The 19,393-nt window shown below is 33.6% G+C and overlaps 1 protein-coding gene across 4 annotated transcripts in view; it reads right to left on the bottom strand.

The window, feature by feature from the left end:
- The window catches only part of phtf (putative homeodomain transcription factor), a 171,564-nt gene that overhangs the window by 80,763 nt on the left and 71,408 nt on the right, over positions 1–19,393 (bottom strand). For all 4 annotated transcript variants that reach the window (XM_089098552.1, XM_089098549.1, XM_089098550.1 and 1 more), the window contains 2 exons: positions 16,812–17,209; positions 6,738–6,826 (listed from right to left, as the gene is read on the bottom strand). In XM_089098552.1, coding sequence (XP_088954678.1) covers positions 6,738–6,826; positions 16,812–17,209 — 487 coding nt within the window. The remainder of the gene's footprint in view (positions 1–6,737; positions 6,827–16,811; positions 17,210–19,393) is intronic.

Raw genomic sequence — 19,393 nt, 5'->3', positions numbered from 1 at the left:
GAAGTTGATGGTGAATCATTTTCACAGCAAAATTGGTGAAATTTGCGGAAGGGGCTCGTGGCCCCTTCCGAGTAAGCCTCATTTCCAGATCAAATTTTAGCTTTTCATTGCAATAAATAGGCAACCAAATGTGTTCCTCCTTGTTTTCAAGAGTGTATCTCACCTACCTTTCTCATTCCCGAAACTTGTTTCACCTCTATGAACATACCTTCGGATTTCTTTAGTAGGAAAGGGACTAAACTTACAGCAATCTATAAAAACATAGATTTCGGAGGTTTCGAGGATTTATGTAAGAGACAATTAATTCCCTTGTAGAGGCAAGGCCGTATCCAGGGAGGGGGGGCGGGGTAGGGGGTTTGAACCCCCCCCCCACCCCTGGAATGTCTGTCTGACTCGTAAAAACGTAACAAAAATGGACATAAACAAGCTTTGTATGCTTTTTTTGAGGTTTTTCTATGTACAAACCCCCCCCCCCCCCCCAAAAAAAAAAAATTGAGCAAAACCCAATTCGAAAAAAAATCCTGGGTACGGCCTTCAGTAGAGGGACAGATCTAGGGGGCGAGATGGCAGCCTGCCCCGGGCCCTGGTTAGTAGAAAGTGCAGGCTGGTAGGTCATTTCTTTTATCTGACCAACATTGAAGATGTATTTAACTATATAGGCTACAAGTACATGGTATGGCTTCAAAGCTTTCATATGAAGATATTATTAGTACTTTTGCTTCAAGAAAAGCACGCAAAGTTCAGTTTTAACCTACAATCAGGTTAAAACTGAATTTTTGAGTTATGAGACTGATTGTATAAAATTTAATTTGTATGTGTCACCAATAAAATGTTAGGGGGTGGAATCTTAGAGTTTTCTTAAACCTTGTTATACATATTAGGATTTTTATAAGAACATATATGAATAATAGTAAAACAATTAGATAAATATACAATGAATTTAATGTATTTTTTAGAAAAGTAAAATAATTATATACTGATATCTATGTTCCATTTGTCGACCTGAGGGCACCAAATATCATTCTTGCCCCTCGTGCCTAACAGGTCTAGATCAGTCCCTGTCCTAGTGGAGCATTTTCTCCCTAACCCCCTTCTCTAGCTACATCCATGGCCAAGTCTTAAAAAAAAAAATGGTTACTACCTGCCTCGCTCAGCTGCTAATTTACTTAACTGTTCTATTAACCAATCATTTTAAATATATGATGTAAGAACTTGGCTTTACACTCGCATTAAGATTTTTCTAGGGAGGTAGGAATTTTTTCAGGCAGCAATAGCGGCCCATGCCTCCCTCAAGCTATGTTCATGTGTTTGTTGTGAGACCTGACACAAACACCTCAACCAGTATCCACAGATGTTTCAAGGGAATTTATTCATCCAGCGTGCACCCTTCCTCATAAATGTCCGCAGACAAAGATACGTTAAGGTAAAAAAAAAAAAAAAAAAAAAAAAAAAAAAAAAAAAAAATGACTACTATATCCATTATAAAACGCAGCGTTAATTTGCCTTTTTAAAGCCTTTTACTATTTTCATCCTTTTTACGATTTGAAGAGGCACTGGTCCCAATCTTATTTGTTTTAATTTTCTTTTGTTTGACTTGTTTGTTAGTTAAAACACCCGTTCGTTTTAGGTTTCACGTATTCATTCACTATAATTTCTATTCATTTTAAGTTTCATTTTCTATATGAATATATTTCTGCCCATTTTGTGTTTTAACATCGCTCATTGCTTGATTAATTTTTTTTTTTGGGGGGGGGGGATTTTTTTTTAGTTAACATAAAAAAGTCACGTCCTGTATGATACACATAATTTATTCCTGGTTCTGTCACGGATTTATCGAATACATAAGCATACAAAAACCTTTAGACTATTTTAATCGTATAAAAAATATTTATTTTTGAAGTCACTGGCGTATTTATTGCTTTGGCTTGTTTCCTTGAACATTAGGATTTAATGACAACATTTCTTTAATCTCTTTAGCATCCTAATTATGGTTCTGGGGCCTGAAGTAATCGAGCTTCTAAAACGGTAGCATATCTCGTTAAATACCTTCATGAATTCCCGGCGCGAGGAAACGATCTTAGCTCTAACGAGATACTTTGCAAATTGTTGAGAAGTCTAATTTCGTGATTTATTATCAATCTTTCGAAAACTGACTTCTATTCTTTTGAATTTTTGAGTTAATTCATTATCATTTTGTGAACTTGTCTGTTTTAATGGGCTCATTTTGGGTGACAGGTGTGGATGTATGGTAAAATTCGGTTGGCAATAAAATGTCAGATTCTATTTCAAAGAAAGACCAATGCAAGCAATTGGAGCTCCCTTTCGGATCTTTACATTCAAAGCACAAAGGTCATCGAAATAATTTGTTTTTTCTTTCGTTGATCTATCTTAGGTTTATTGATACCTAAAACCGCATGATTTTCCGAGATTTTTACTTTAGCTGTTTCGAAATTATGAAGTTTTTAATGCAGTACGATAAGTAAGTCAGTGTTGCCACGTTTGAACCGTGAAAATAAATTAGCATAAATAATCGGCTGAATTTGGCAACGCTCTTCTTCCATAAAAATACAAACATGAACGATCTATACCTGCACAACTAGGCGGGGCTAGTTGTACCCCAATCTTTTTTGTGAATTATAAAGCATATTTGAAATTTCTATTCCGTTTTGAATGAGCCCTCTCCGGATGTTAAAGGGACATTAGTTCGATGCGACCACCCTTGCAAAAAAAGAAAAAAAAAAGACACAAACTTTGTCAAAAGACAACCATACCTTCAAAGGGAGACCACTAGTTTTTAATTTACCTGGTATAAACATAATAAATAACTGAAATAAAATAATTGAAATAAAGTGGAATAAAATCAGCAAAAAAATCCAAATATTTAAACCTGGATATTTTGATTTCGATTCTGGAAAAATATTTTTTATTAAGAATGGAATTCTAAATATTTAAATGAATATGTATATAGCTCATTTTTTGCTTATTTGTCGCCCACGTTTCTTTTTTGAAGTTTGGCACTCGCTTCTATTAAAAACAGCAAAACTACATTTGCTGATCTTTTCCATAAAAAAATTACATCCTCCATTTTCCCTAGTTTTTATTATATGCACGTTTGTCTGATTTTCCGCTTAACCGATACAAAAAATCAAAACTAATTTTCAATGCCTTTGTTACTTTAAGCACGATATCTTAATTACCAGGAAGAGTGGCAATACCTTAATAAGAAAAAAAGGAGTAAGTGAATTCTGAAATCATAAACGGGACCCTGGCAGGCCAGAAACACACCCTGCTCTCCAACCCCTTGCTACAAGATAAAAATTAACAAGAAATCAAGCATTTGATGATATTCAGATATCCTGATAGTTTTCAAGCCCCCCCCCCCTGGACACAATTTTCCTAACTTATTTTCTCCTTAAGACTATTCTGAGGGTGCCAATGACAGCACGGTTGTCAATTAAGATTTTAATGCGCTAAAATTCAACGATTATGTTGAGTTACATGTTTCAATACGTTGTTTCTTCTTCGTTGAATTTCAGAGATTTTCATCTCTTATTCTGTGAATGTAAAATATAGCGAATAACATTAAAGAAAATACAAACCATAGCCTAATATATTTGGTTATTTATCATTTGTTATTATATATATTATATATTTACAAAGTATAATATTGTATAATATATATATATAATACAAATATAAATATATACAAATATAAATAAATTTGTATATTATATTTTATATATTAAATTTATACAAATATAATATATTATAATATATTATTATAATAATATGTATTTGTATAAATTAAATTTATACAAATATAAATATAATTATATAAATATATATTATATATATATATATATATATATATATATATATATATATATATATATATATATATATATATATATATATATATATATATATATATATATATATATATATATATATATATATATATATATATATATATATATAATATATTTTATAAAAATAAAATATAAATACAAATATAAATATATAATACAAATATATACAAATATATATTTGTATAATATATATATATTATACAAAGAGCGCTATATTATATATTTACCACTTGACATTTACCTTTACTACTTTAGACCACTTTACCTTTACTACAGCGAACCAAGAGAATGTTTGGTACCTTTTTGGATACCAGAGAATATGTTCGGATACCAGAGAATATGTTCTATACCTTTTCTATATCTGTACCTATTGAGCCAATTTTTTTCTACTAAAAGTAAGGAGCAGCATTAAAACTTAAAACGAACAGAAGTTATTCCGTGTATAAGGGGGGCTATCCGCTCCTCAATACCTCGCTCTTTACGCCAAAGTTTGACTTTTTGTCCCTATTCTTTGAGAGGACTCCTGAAACGCTCTTTTAGGCTCCTAAAAGGCTCCTGAAGAGCTTTTTAGTTGGAATAAGAAGCTTTTTCAAAGCACTAGAAAACTCCAGCGTAACGAGCTACGGTTGAAGAAAGGGCAGCCCCTTCATATACTGAATAATTTCTTTCGTTTGAGGTTCTAAGGTGGAAAAAAAATGTTTTTTTTTAAATCACAATCAAGGACGACTAGAGAAAATAAATGAACACAAAATAAAAGCCCTAAAAATCGATGAAAGGAGCCGCCAATGAGAAAAGCTTGACCGTGTTTCAGGATATTTTCCTGGAAATAGGGAGGAATTATTTATGCAGATTCACAATCCATACATTTCAGAAAAAAATAGAAGCGAAAAACTTCTATTAGCACTCCAAGATGAATTCCATTTGCACCGAAGAGAATCCTTTTTTCCCCTTTTCTTTGCATCAAGGACAAATGGATAAACATTTTCAATCAATCTTGTCTTACAGAGTCATTTGGGAACTGAGTGAGTACCTTACGTTTACACTAAACTGGTCAGGCAAATTGCGCAAAAGAATATATTAGAAATAAATAAAAAAAAAAAATACTAAACCTAAATCCGATAAATCACTACCCAGAGAGGTTGGACCTCGTCTCGGATAATATTTTCCAGAAAATGGGGTGAATTCACCCATTAATATTAAAATACAGATTTTCTGAAAATTAAACATATGAGGGGTGTAAGTGATTTCCAAATAAAAAAAAAGTGAGAATTCTATGTTTTAAATTTCTATTCTAGTATAACTTCAACTTCCCCTTTAATTGATGAGACTATCCCCTTCCCTTTCACTGCCACCCCCCTTTTTCAGCGTAAAAATGTTATTTGGCCTTAGTCTACAATGACAATGCAAAAATAGCCTATGAACCATGGTAATAAACTAAATAATAACAAATGATAAATAAATAAATATATTTTCAATTTTTTAATGCTCTATTTATGTTTCATACTAAAAGGAAAAAACAAAACGAGAACAAATAAACTGGCGGACCAGCCATTTCTGCTGATAGGACTAAAAAAGTAAACATTTTAACAAAAATTTTATCATTTTTTTCTCTGTACTTTTAACATTCTTAACGTTCCGTTTTTGACAAATCTAGTTAAGAATGTGATTCTAGACACCATGTAAGGTGTTTATTTCTCCTACTGTCAATAAATACAAGTTATCTGAACTAGTAAGTGAATCCCCTTCACTGCTCACATTTAGAAAAAATCTAAGAAGTTCTTTCAGTTTCGTTTCACTTCAAAATTAAAGATAATTTCAGTTTACAGTTTACATCAACTTTCACTCTTACTTCAGCTTTCACTTTACATTTATGGTAAATTCTAATAAATTAACAATTATTCGGCAATTCTCATCCCTATCTCAAGTTAATTGTTTCTTCTTCTTCTTCTTGCCTCTCAAGAGAGAAGGTTGTTGCTTTGCTCAAGGCCGTACCAAGAGTGGGGTAGGGGGATTTGCCCCCCCCCCCCCAAATGTTTGTCTGACTCGTAAAAAAGTAACAAAAATGGATACAAACAAATTTTGTATGCGTTTTTGAGGTTTTTTTAGTAGCCCCCCCCCCCGAATTTTTTTTTTGAGTAATACCCCCTCCGAAAAAAAAAATCCTGGGTACGGCCTTGGCTTTTCTTATACTTTTGCTTAATTTTTATGTATTTTTTTTTGTGATAAAAGGAGAAGCCTCAAATTCCACCTCTGTCAACCTTTGTTAAATGTAGTTACCTCTTTTATTTTCTTTATTCAATAAAAAGAAAGTTCAAAGCAAATCAATTTTCCTAATTTCAGAAAAAGAGTATTTTCTAAACGTATTTTTTTTTCACCCCATTTAGCTTCTTGGGTCCAATGATAATATGTTAATTAACCTTTTTCACATATTTAGCATACATATAAATCTTATCAGTATTCAGTAGATCCCGGAATCTCTTACTTGTTCCAATCCTAGCATTAAACAAAGACAATAGCTACTCTTACCAGTGGCGTCATTTGGGAGGGACAAGGAGGGGGAGGTAAGTTGCCCCCAATAATTTGGAGAAAAAATTATTGTATAGCCCATGCCCCTTAACTCTCGAGATATAGACCCCTTTTGCCCCTTCAACCCCAAAAAACTAATGTTTTAATCTTTGTCATGGAGTGAGCAACACGTCATTAGGCAGCGAAAACCTGTTTTTCATATAGCATCTTTGAGATTTCGATGCGGTCTTTCTCGCGTGTTTACTGTATACTAAACATGTGTCACGCGACTATTGCTATTATACCGGTAAGGATCGGTAAGGAATAATAATATACTCGGTAAGGATCATGATTTTCACGTACCAGAGAATGATTTCTTAGTCTGTTTATAACTGGAATTCCATCAGTATTCACCCGGGGTATGTCTTCACTTGCAATCAAACATTCCTTATCTATAAATAAACAAAAATAAGAAAAAAAACTCCTAGAAACTAAACGAGAAAAAATATTGAGGCAAAAAATAGCATTTTTAAGACATTTTTTAAGGTTTTATAAAGCAGAGAAATAAAAAAAACATAACTTTGATTGAAGAGGATGTTGGTAGTAATCATTATTTAATTTTAATTATAAATGTCCTAAACAGAGTTTTAATAGTAATATTTATTAGCAGTCAGAAAGCAAAATATACCAGAGAAACTATTCCAATTCTTTTCCCATAGAAATGATGAAGTCGGTCAATTGAGTTGTTCAATATAAATAAAACCTAATGAAAAAGGAAAAAAGCGGAAAAATTGACTAAAAGGTGCACTAGTTTTAAAAAAAAGTATATTTCTGAGAAAATAAGAAATCATAAAGAGCCTCACGAAACTATGCCCTGTAGCTTTACAAAATTTTGCATAAGTTTACGATCACTTGCATATTGGAAAAAGATTTTTCGGAAAGCTACCCCCCCCCTCCCAACTACCAGAAAAAATCCTCTCTGAAAACTTCTGTATACTTCCAAATAACCAATACTATATGTAAACATTGGGCAAAGTTCTTAACTTGTAGACCTTCCCCCGGGGACTGTGGGGGATTAAGTCATCCTCAAAATATAGTTATTGTATTTTTCGACTATGCTGAACAAAATGGCTATCTAAAAATTTTGATCGGGTGGCTTTGGAAACAAATGAGCGTGGGAGGGGGCCACAACAAATACATAGTGCCAATTTTAGGACCACCTGTACGTTGTAAAAAAAAAAACTATAGTAATCTTCAATGAATTAAGGCGATTAAGGTAAATTGATAAATAAAACAAGATTTTCTAAAGAGAAAATATTCAAATAGACAATTCGGCACCAAAAAAATTAAACCAACTAAACTGATTTCAGTCGGACTAAATAAACTGAGTTGAGCAGGCGGATAGTCTGACAGATACAGTGGATACACGCAACCAAGAACTGTAAATCCTTGCAAAGAAAACGGTGCTTACCAAAATCCTTGCAAAGAAACGGTGCTTACCAATTGGTCTACTTACTCTAGGCTCAAATAATATGTATGGGAGCTGTTATGCTAATTGAAGGGGAATTGAAGAATTTGCACCGAATCGTAGACTAAGCCTTTTCAATCTCTGACTAAATTCTAAGTGTGCAAAATAGGGGGTCATCTTTGCTGCATTAAGCTTAATAATAATAATAATAGCTTATTTTTAACCCACATCATATACAAAGATGACACTTGGGGAGTAAAAAAAAAAAAGAAAATAGACTGCATATATAAGAACTAAAAAAAAAGGTTTAAAGAGCAGAGTAAATAAGGAAAAAAAAATTATGACACAGAAGCACAAAAAAATAAAACTTACGAAAAATGGAGGAACGGCCAAAGACTTAAGACTGAAACAAACAAAAAAGAAAAGCGACTTCCGACTGAAGAAAAAAACCTGATAAGGCGGTGTTGCGAAGAAATACGGATCCAAGCGGTATTTGAAAGCTTTCTTTGTAGTACTTTCAATTTCACTGTAATATCAGGAACAAGAATTTTTTTTTTAAGAACCCACTTTTTTGTCCAAGGAGGTAGAAGCAACAAAACTTTACAGAATCTAAAGTATTTAATCCTGATTCTTTTTATTTCTTTTTCTTAAGAAGGAGAAAAATTCCAGAAGCTTTAAATCAATAATAATGCTTTCAAACAATAGCAGGTCGGCTTTGCCAATTATAAGAGATCAGAAAAAAAAATAGAAAAAAATAATTTTGGGTGTATCGACAAAGGATTTACGACCATGTTTTACAGATGAAGGCTGAGGGAATATTGTTAATTATTTTCCAAAGGAATTGTCTTAAGAACAGTATTAAACAATCTTTTGACTGCCCGTATAACAAGCAATAAGCAGAACCAAAAATAGGATTCGGTCCCACTTTGTAGGCTATAATAAAAGAAAGGTTAAGATATATAGGTAAGGCTAAGGTAATGTTGGAAGGGCAGGGTGGGGGAGGGGAGAGGGATTTGAGTATCGAAGAGTGATGGAGAATGGCTTTGTTATTACTATTTTCTTTTATATTTTATTTATCTATCATTATTTTTAATTCAGTTATTTATTTATTTATCTATTTTTTTGGCTCATATATATGGGTTATAATTTATCTATTTTTAGTTTATTTTTAATAGTTTTAATTAAATAGTTGAGGTTTCAGTAAATAGTTGAGTTAATAGGTAAGTAGTTACGTGGACTTTCGCACGATCGCAAACCTTCATAGGTTTTCTCCAGCGCGAAGATGTTGTTTAATTTATTTATTTGTTTGTGAATGTGGATTAATAAACTTATGAACTTAAAGGACTTGGACAAATTGAGGGAGTTTTCCTGATGAAATTAAAGAGCAAAGTTGTTTTCTTTAATTGTAATCCAGTGGATCAAGATTCTTCGAAGCAAAAACGTATAGCCTAGACACATCATTATTAAATTATTAAAGACACATCATCATTACTAGTAGTTTAGTCTTCACACTTGTAGATATCCTCTGAACTCAATAATTATTGGCTTTCGGTGGATTGTTGTTCAGTGAGCAAGAATAAAAATGGATATCATGCTAGAAATAAAAAAAAATGTGGCACCAAGAAAATAAATATAAATGTGTGCGAGTCAAAGTGTGAAGTCTAGCGTCTATAATGTCAAACTGTCTAGGTATCTAGACGGCTTTGACAGATTGGGTTGGAGACAGGAGTGTGCGCATAACTATTGGCTTCACGCAACTTGGTGTTCCAGTGAGCAAGATAACATGGATATCTTGTTAGAAATAAAAATGAGACGCCAAGAAAATAAATATAAATAACAAAGGTTCTCATTCCAAAATATACGTGCAAGTCAGAGTATAATGTCTAGCGTATATAATGTCAAAACCGTTTAGAACCATATATTGAATATATTTAATAATATGTATTATAATACATTATAATAATATAATATATAATATATATATATATATAAATATATATAATTATATAAAATATATATAAAATGTATAAAATATATAAAAATAAATATATATAATATATAAATATAATAATAATATAATAATAATATAATATATATAATAAATATATTATAAAATATATATTATATAATATATATAATTGTAATATATATTGGAACCGCATATAGAACCAAATAAGATAAAGAAAAACAGAACTGAACAAATTGATCGAAAGGTGCAGACTTTCAAAAGTGACGAGCAGAAATCTGTTTGATAGACAGACATCGTATCGCAACACCTTTAAATTACCAAAATCAGGGCTATTGACCAGGGTTGTCATTCCTTGGGTTTGTCCCAAGATCTTGAAGATTCAGCCTTTAGTTTAGGACCTTGGGAAAAATTTAAACGTATATTACACATTACCTTCAACGGGTATGTTTAATATGTATTTTTCACAGGCAAATCTTGGGATATTGTTAAACGGTCAGTGGCAGTTCTTGTGTTGACCTAAATAGACGCTTCAATTGCATCCATAAACGTAGCTATTTTAGTCCTTAAAATCTACCAGTAACTTTTTTGAATTTTTCAGAACTCAAAATTTGACTAAATTAATTAAATCTGAGTTTTATTCTCCTCCATCAATCCTCATGAGTATAAAGGCACTTAAGCATTTTCATAGGGGAATTTATATCATAATAAATGCGCATCAAGGCCACATTCTAAAAAAATAATTATTGTCAACGAGATGGGTGGTCAAGGCAAACGCCTGGGGTGTTCTTTCACCAATACCCCCTGCAAACGTATGCCCAATATGTTTGTTCCTCATTTGTTGTTCTCTGTGCTTATCATACCACAAAAACTGTTAGTTTAGTCACCTCAGAGTAACATATTTTCATTGAACTTTTTACATAAAATTATACGCAATAAAAATCTCAAAAGAAAAGTGTGGGCAATAATACAGATCTGAGTAAAGAGTAGGGCAACTTGCCAAGAGAGCGTAAAATCTAGAACAGATTTCCCCTGGACACGGTGAATTTAAGCTATTCTATTTCTTGGAGTGACAGAGAATAATCTTTTACCTAGAAAACACAAATAAACCCAAACAAAATATCCACAAAGAAACAGGGCGAAATGCCAAGCTAACGTCTAGATAAAAAGCTTTCCGCACAAAAGAACAGGACACGTGGACAATTTTTTGTCAAGAAATTGTTGAAACTAACAGAGCGAGCAAAATAAGGAACGAGCTGAAGTGACCTTTATCACTTTCAATTGAATGGTAAAAACAAGTGTCTTACAAAACCTAACAAAATTCGAAACCAAAATGACAATTAAAAAGTATCTAACCCAGAAAATAGAATTAACTTAACCTTTACTGATAATTGCTTTATAAACGAAATTGCTGTGACAAGACATATTCGCGAATTGTATCAATGAGAAATTTACGTCATCACATCTTTACTTTCAATAACTGCCTCTAGCATGGTTATTTGCTGGTGTGTGGAAAAAAATTCAATAAAAAAATAAAATTAATAAAAAAAATCAATAAAAAAATATCCCACAAAGTGAATTGCACACACGAACCATAATCGTCATCACATTTTTACTTTCCACAAACTGCCTCTTCCATAGTTGTTGCTGTCGCGCAGAAAAAAAATTCCCCCACAAACGTGAATCGAACCAACAAACTGTACATCATAAAAGGCTTGTTCTCCCGACCTGCCACTTTTACGGCTACTGCTGTTGCGTATAAAATTGCCACAAAAGCTGCACAAAAAAACTGAATTGTGCAACTAAATCGTTTGACAGAGCAATTGCCAAATTCATTAGCTGTACTAAACCTCCATGACAATCGAGTACGAATCCTGTATTCAATCAATCAATCAATCAATTTATTTATTCAATCAATAAACTTAACAAAATTAACGACTAGGATATGCCGTATTTATCATATTACGAATTGATAAACTCGTCAAGTGTATAAATGAGCCATTTACGTCACAATATTTTTTACTCTCCAAACTTCTACGGTTGCTGCTGTTGCGCAGCATAAAAATTATCCAAAAAAGTCAAATTTTCCATTCGACTGTTACTACCTAGCTCCGAACTTTTCTAAAACTGAATTCACAAACAACAAAAACACGAAGAACAATAGGGAATTCTTTTTGCAAGACAGTGAAGATAATTTGAATGAATATTTCGGCCCTATGTCCAAGGACCGTCCTTAGCAAGACAATTATATTAAAAAAAAGACTCACAACAATGTGCGACCAATTAAACTAAAAAGCAAAACCAAAAAAAGCGTAAAAAGCGTAAATCAAAGTAGAATAAAAAGGGTAAATTCATTTTGTTACCTTGGGACTATTCTCGATGAGCTTTTATTTTTCCATAAGCATACCTGATTACTTAAGCACTCTGATTACAGGTCCAAAACTTAGGTTGCCTCCATAGATTGAAACATGTGTTTCCCTTTTCCATCCTTAAAATTGTATACCATTCTCTAATTGAATCATACCTTAATTATTGCCCTGTAATCTATCTCAGAACATTTATGGTCCATCTGCAACCTCTTCAGATAGTTCAAAATAAGGCAATTAGAATTCTGGGTTCTTTTGTTCATCGCCCAGTGAGGCTTCAAAATCTCTCGAAAACCCAAATTTTACATGTTTTTCTCAATATACTTATCCTCATACAACTGAAAGACCTGCATACAGGAATGTGGTATTATGATATCCAATCTTTAAAAAATTATTTCCATGATTTGGGTATAATTGAGACTCCCACTTCTCCTGCCCACCACGTACGCTCCAAGAAGTATCGCGCTCCCTCCAATTAAATCAGAAAGAGCTAGATTCTCAATCAGATACCAGATTTCTCCCATTGTAAATAGACTTAATTTAGTAGAAATGTTCCTAAGTTTCAAGGGCCGATTTTCTTTGAAAACACATATTTCAAAAATAGTTCTTTGTCTGGATGTTGGGATTGATGAATAATGGATATTAGTATGAATTTTGTTGTGGTGTTCTCGCACTGGGGTGGCCTCCTCTGTTATCTCCTACCTTGTATGTTTTGTTTCTTTTATTATTGATATCCTTTATTTGTTATTTCGGCACTTTCTTATCTCTGTTTATGGCCGACACATCGAGCCTTGTCAATAAAAGGTCTTGTCATGTCCAAATCGACAAATTGCTTAACATAACAAATAACATTGCTGAAGTCAGGTCCGCTTCATCAACCAATTGTAATGACTAGCGAACATGGCTACCGTGTAACCCTTATAAATGGCGTGATTGTCATAAAAAAATAAACGTCAAAGTTACTGTTTGTTTACATGTTGAAAACGTGAAGTAGCAGCAAACCCATATCCCACTAAAAAGTGATCTGCAACCGTCAACGAAATAAAGCCAATCCTAAGCTGCTGATTTTGACAGCTTTATTGGTCATTACCAGAGGGTAGACCAATTTTACGCTCGACCGTACTTTTCTGCACCAAGGACGATCGAGCGGATGTCTCGAACAAAATATCTGCACATTTATCCCTTATTTTTACTGGCCGGAAGTAACCTCCTTTATTCTTCTTCACAAGTTTATCTGAGGGTACCAGAGGGTAGATCAATTTTACGCTCGACCGTACTTTTCTGCACCAAGGACGATCGAGCGGATGTCTCGAACAAAATATCTGCACATTTATCCCTTATTTTTACTGGCCGGAAGTAACCTCCTTTATTCTTCTTCACAATTTTATCTGAGGGTACCAGAGGGTAGATCAATTTTACGCTCGACCGTACTTTTCTGCACCAAGGACGATCGAGCGGATGTCTCGAACAAAATATCTGCACATTTATCCCTTTTACTGGCCGGAAGTAACCTCCTTTATTCTTCTTCACAATTTTTTAATTATTGTTACTAAAGGGGCTTCACAGGCCTGGGAGCATAGCTGTCTTTATAAGGGTACTTATTAAAAATGGTAGGAGATACATAAACTTAGTGAAAGCAACGTTAATTAACGTTGCCAAGCGTAGAAGGAGCCGTAACCATTCTCTGCTGCTATATTTGCAAGAGCTCGTAGTGAAAATGATTCCACGCGGTTAACTCAAAATGAAAAATCAGCTGAGATTTTAATAGTAATAGTAATTTATTAACACACACAAGGACAATACATTTTACTCACTACCGACCCAAGAACCTGGGGTCAGGTTGTCCTAAGGGTAGGCATATATCAAAATTTCATATTCACAACAGAAATATACAACCTAGGCCTAAAAAAAATAAAATAAAAGAAAAATCATTCCCCTTCGCACGCAGTTCCTACCACCAATCACAAAATCACCATACTTGTCCTCCAGGTACATAAAAAAAAAAAAAAATAAAAAAAAAAAAAAAAAAAAAAAAAAAAAAAAAAAATTAAAAATCATATTTCTCATATAACATTCCTTTTATTTTATTTTTAAATTCCTTCAGATCCCCTATTTCTCTTAACTCTTTATTAACCCCATTCCACAACTTTAATCCCCTATAAATAGGCGAGAATGTCGACCTGGCAGACACCACAAGCGGGGCATGTAAATTTTCCCTTTGGCGAGTTTCATGATCATGAATCGAAGATCTAGCTTTTAGCATTCCTGAAAAGCAAGACGGTAATAATTCATTATTATATTTGAACATAAATTGAAGGCTATAAAAATCTCTAAGGCCTGCAGCAGGTAATACTTTTACATCAATATAGGTAGCTCTAACGGATACAAGATTTGATTTACCAGTCAACACACGGATTCCGTTATTTTGGATCACTCGAACTCGATTAGTAATTGATGGAAACGTACTCAGCCAAATAGATGAGCAATACAATATATGTGGATGTATAATAGAAAAATACAAAGTGCGAAGAACAGAAGGGGGTAATACATGTTTCAATTTACGCATTGTGGCACCAAGAAAATAAATATAAATGTGTGCGAGTCAAAGTGTGAAGTCTAGGAGATACATAAACTTAGTGAAAGCAACGTTAATTAACGTTGCCAAGCGTAGAAGGAGCCGTAACCATTCTCTGCTGCTATATTTGCAAGAGCTCGTAGTGAAAATGATTCCACGCGGTTAACTCAAAATGAAAAATCAGCTGAGATTTTGTAAAGTTTCCTTGTCTTTTACATGTCATGTGGCCGTACTCGACATTTTATATGGCTTCACATTTAAAAATGTGGAGCAATGACTCCACATTTATAAATTTGGAGGAGTCGATAAGCCTGATCCTTGAGTTTATCTGATCTTCAAGTTCTGAGAGTTCTAGTGACGATGATGAGAGTTCTAAGGAGTCCGAGAGCGATGATAATAGTAGATCATCAAGTTCTGATTCAGAGTACACTGTAGTTAAAAACCCTAAGGAATTTAACACAGGAATAAGAATTCAACCTAAGGAATTCCAAAGGGGACTGTGATTACAAAAAGGACCAAGAAAAAAAGGACCTAACTAAGAACCAGAATGTCTAGTGCTTGTACTACTTACCCTCAATCACCAATCACATAAAGAAATATCTCGTTTCTGAGTTTAATGATCTCATTTCAGTGGATACTAACAAAAGCTGTACTTTCTTGATCAGATTATAGGCCTTGGAGCTTATTCCCTTATATCACTTTACATATTCTTAAAGCCAAAACTAATAAGCCGATGCGAGACCATGCCACAGGCATTGTTGCCAAGAAGCGGCGGAAAAGTCCAACTTGAAATTAGAGAGAAAAAAAAACAGGTCTTTCTTTTCTGGCTATAGAGCGTATCTTGGTTGGTCCAAACACTAATGTAGTGCATGAGCCAAAAATCTGTTTCTTCTAGAAGAGTTGTAGAAATGCCCACACAACATTGTACGATCGATGGAATTATCATTAAGATTGGTAAAGACCCCCCCCCCCCTTCCATAAAACATAGTGGATTAAAATGCACTTTTCACGCTTCTCGCTCTTCTCAATCCGCTAAGAGTTTCCCTTTTAACCTTCTCCGATGATACTTCTACTCTTATAAAAGTTTGCCCTTCTTTATGATATATCCTTCTTATAGAATTCTATCCTTTTTTATTATATATCCTTCTTATAAAATTTTATTCTTTTTTATTATATATCCTTCGACGAGGTCGTCCAAGTCATAAAGAACGATTTAGAGGAAATGGGAACTACGTGGGAGGGTATAAAAAGGGAGGCTTTGAATAGATCGGGATGGAGGAGGAGCGTGCGTAGCTGTGTTGGCCTCAGGCGGCTTGGTGCTGCGGTGAGTTGTTGTTAGTAGTAGTAGTATATATCCTTTTTATGAAATTTTATTCTTCTTTATTATATATCCTTCTTATAAAATTTTATTCTTCTTTATTATATATTCCTTCTTATAAAATTTTATTCTTCTTTATTTTATATTCTTCTTATAAAATTTTATTCTTCTTTATTATATATCCTTCTTATAGAATTGTATCCTTCTTTATTATATATCCTTCTTATATAATTTCATCCTTCTTTATTATATATCCTTCTTATAAAATTTTCAAACCCCAACAGACGAAGTTCTGCTTCAGCTGGAGTGCCAAAAAAAGAACAATTTTTGGCTACTTTATCAATCGCAAATATTCGGGCTTATTGACACACCTCTACTGCACTAAGCACGGGAGAAGAACTTGAAATACTACATGCGATTTAAAAGTACATGCCGCATTAAATACTACACGCGGTCTTAGAGGAGAGTATTCAGAGGGTCGTTTTTCTTTCTTTTTTTAATTTTCTAAGAGAACCTCAGAGAATTCCGTTTTCAATTAACATACCGATGTCGGTTTTGCATGACAAAATTTTGGTCAGAACGAATTTCGGTCAGAACGAATTTCGTTCAGCTCAACGAATTTTGGTAGTAAAAAATAGCTTACTCTAATCATTCTATGGCTACTAATTTGCATTGTTGGTTAATAATTTTACAAACAAAACGTTGTACTATAAGACAAATTCATGAACTTAAATTCCTACTCACCTTCAAACACTGGGCCAGCCTCTCCACAAACAACTTCCACTTCTTCCACGATCTTCGCACCTTCTTCAGTGCCTTCATCACTTTTCCATCTGAGAAGCTTCTCTACCTTATCAGCACAAGCTTCTCTTTTTTTATGAGCAGTTTCATCTTGAACCACACGTGGTACTTCGACATCACCATCATCACAACTGCTCGAGCAATTCCCATTCAAACTATCAAATCCTTCATCTTCGTTTGGCCGGTTAGGTGCATCCCTGAATCTTAACCACCGTAGGAAATTATGGCCGTAGAAAGCTCGTCTGGCACGACCGAGAACACCGGGATCAAGATTTAAAGAGACTGATCTTTGACACTTCTTGGGAATCCGTTTGGTACGCACTCTTTCTTCGCTAAACGACCTAAAGAGATATCGTAAACGTAAAAAATAAGTTATCGGTACGTCTGTGAAACTGGAAATAATAGAAATAATTGTTATGTCTGTAAACAGAGCCATTTGAAGTTTAGGATGACAAAAAAATTGTAATGCTCACTGTCTATTCTGAACCACTAAACAGTTACTAGTTGCTTATTTAATAATTTTAGTAGCAATTATTCAAGTTGCAAAAATCACACTTTTTAGGGTCATAATGAAAGAAAGATTAAGATGGCTAGGCCACGTTTTACGATGAAGAATGACAGATCGTCAAAAATAGTCCTTTTTAGCCATTCATCTAGGGCCAAACGAAAAGCAGATCGTCCCTGAATAGGGCGGAAACAGGTCATAAGAAAAGACTTAAAGGAAATTGAAGCTTCATAGGAGGGTTGAAGATGGAAGCTTTCAATATATTGGGAGGTAGGAAGAGCAGGACCAGCTGTGTTGGCCTCAGACCGCTTGGTGATGCTTAGTCGCTGTAGTTGCTCAAACATTCTACTTACTACACCTAAAGCCTCGTCCAATTGTTTAGTGACTTGTCTTTAATTAGCATCAGTAATATTATTACACCAGTAATACACCGGTAATATTACACCCGGATTCTTATTACACCAGCAATAAGAATCCTACATTTTTGGGCAATAACATGAACGCTAAAGTAGAACACCGTTATTTATATTCTTATTCATCTTAGTATCGAAACAATATTCAATAATAAGTCCTGAATGGCTAATGGTTCGGGAGACATGGTTTCTTCTAATCCGCTTATGCATGAATTAAAAGAAGGCAAATTTAACCTTCCACAATCTAATCTTATTGTTTCTTTGATTTCTTTTAAGTTTTATGCAATTTTACATAATTTGGACATTTAGGGGACGACATACAAAGAAACTAGAGATTATAATATATTATACTATACTATATAATTTAGAGATTATACGCTATGCATTGCATTACTCTATAGCGGTTAACCCGTCTGGCGGGTTTTTTCGTGACTGATTTCCTTGTAAAGGCCCATATAATGCGTAAGTACCTTTTTCTTAAATCTAGGGGGGCGACTCTGTTGTTTAAAAAAAATTCAATAAAACACCAAAATAGTATTTTCAGAACCTATGGAGGAAGAGGGAGCAAAATATATGTTGTAATCTATATTTATATGTAATATTATGTAATAACATATATGTAATAATTTTATACCCATGATATATGTAATAATTTCTGCTCGTTTTAAGTTTTACTATTGCTCCTTACCTTCAATTGAAAAAGCTCGATTTTTTTTAAATTTAATTTCTGACCGTTTTTTAAATGATGAAAATAATGGGGGGAAAGATCCGCCCACGTATTCCCCCTAAAAATATCTGTATTCTTCCCAATAACCAATACTACATGTAAGCAATTGATAAAGTTCATAGCTAGAAGCCCTTCCTCGGGGATTGTGGGTGGTCAAGCCATTCTCAAAGGCATTATTAGATCTTTCAAGTTACTAGATCTTTCAAATATGCTGAACAAAATAACTTTCTAAAATTTTTGATCAAGTTACTCTGAGGAAAAGAGTGGCGTGGGAGGGGGGTTAGGTGCCCCTCTATTTTACTATATGAAAATCCCTAAATTCCGGGATGTTTAATAGGTTACAAATGTTTATAGAATATATGTTTGGGAGTAGTGGATAATAATATATAATAAGGACGAAAAAGTTTTCTTCCCTTTTCCGCTTTTTAAACAGAAAAGCTTCATAAAATAACCCAATATAGACTTATATAGTAACTTATACTAGAAAATACTGTGCCATGCTTAGCGTAAGACCTATATCCATTTTTGATGAGAAATATGAGCCCCCCGCCCCCCATAATCAAAATGAATTTTCATACGCAAATATTTAGGGGTTCCCCTATACAGGATAGACTGAAGAATTTGTTATATAATGCTAGAGACCTGTTATTATCAGATATTTTATCCACTAGAGTCTCAAGACATACTTTACAAATTTACAATAGGAACGAACCGCTACTTCTTGTAAGTAATTCATAGCCAGTAAAAATACAGATACAATAAGACTAGAAACAAATGAAGGTGAAAAGGTGATGTTGGGTAAGGAGAAGATGGCTCAAGTGGACTGCTTAACCTACATAGGTAGTATTATTAGTAAAGTGAGTGCAGTGAAGATGTTAAA

Source organism: Artemia sp. Qi Xiang Cuo, chromosome 13 (genome assembly GCF_049724085.1).
Source record: "Artemia sp. Qi Xiang Cuo chromosome 13, ASM4972408v1, whole genome shotgun sequence".
Classification (NCBI taxonomy): Eukaryota; Metazoa; Arthropoda; class Branchiopoda; order Anostraca; family Artemiidae; genus Artemia; species Artemia sp. Qi Xiang Cuo.
Note: the sequence above shows the minus strand (reverse complement) of the source record. Positions and strands in the feature narration are given on the sequence as shown.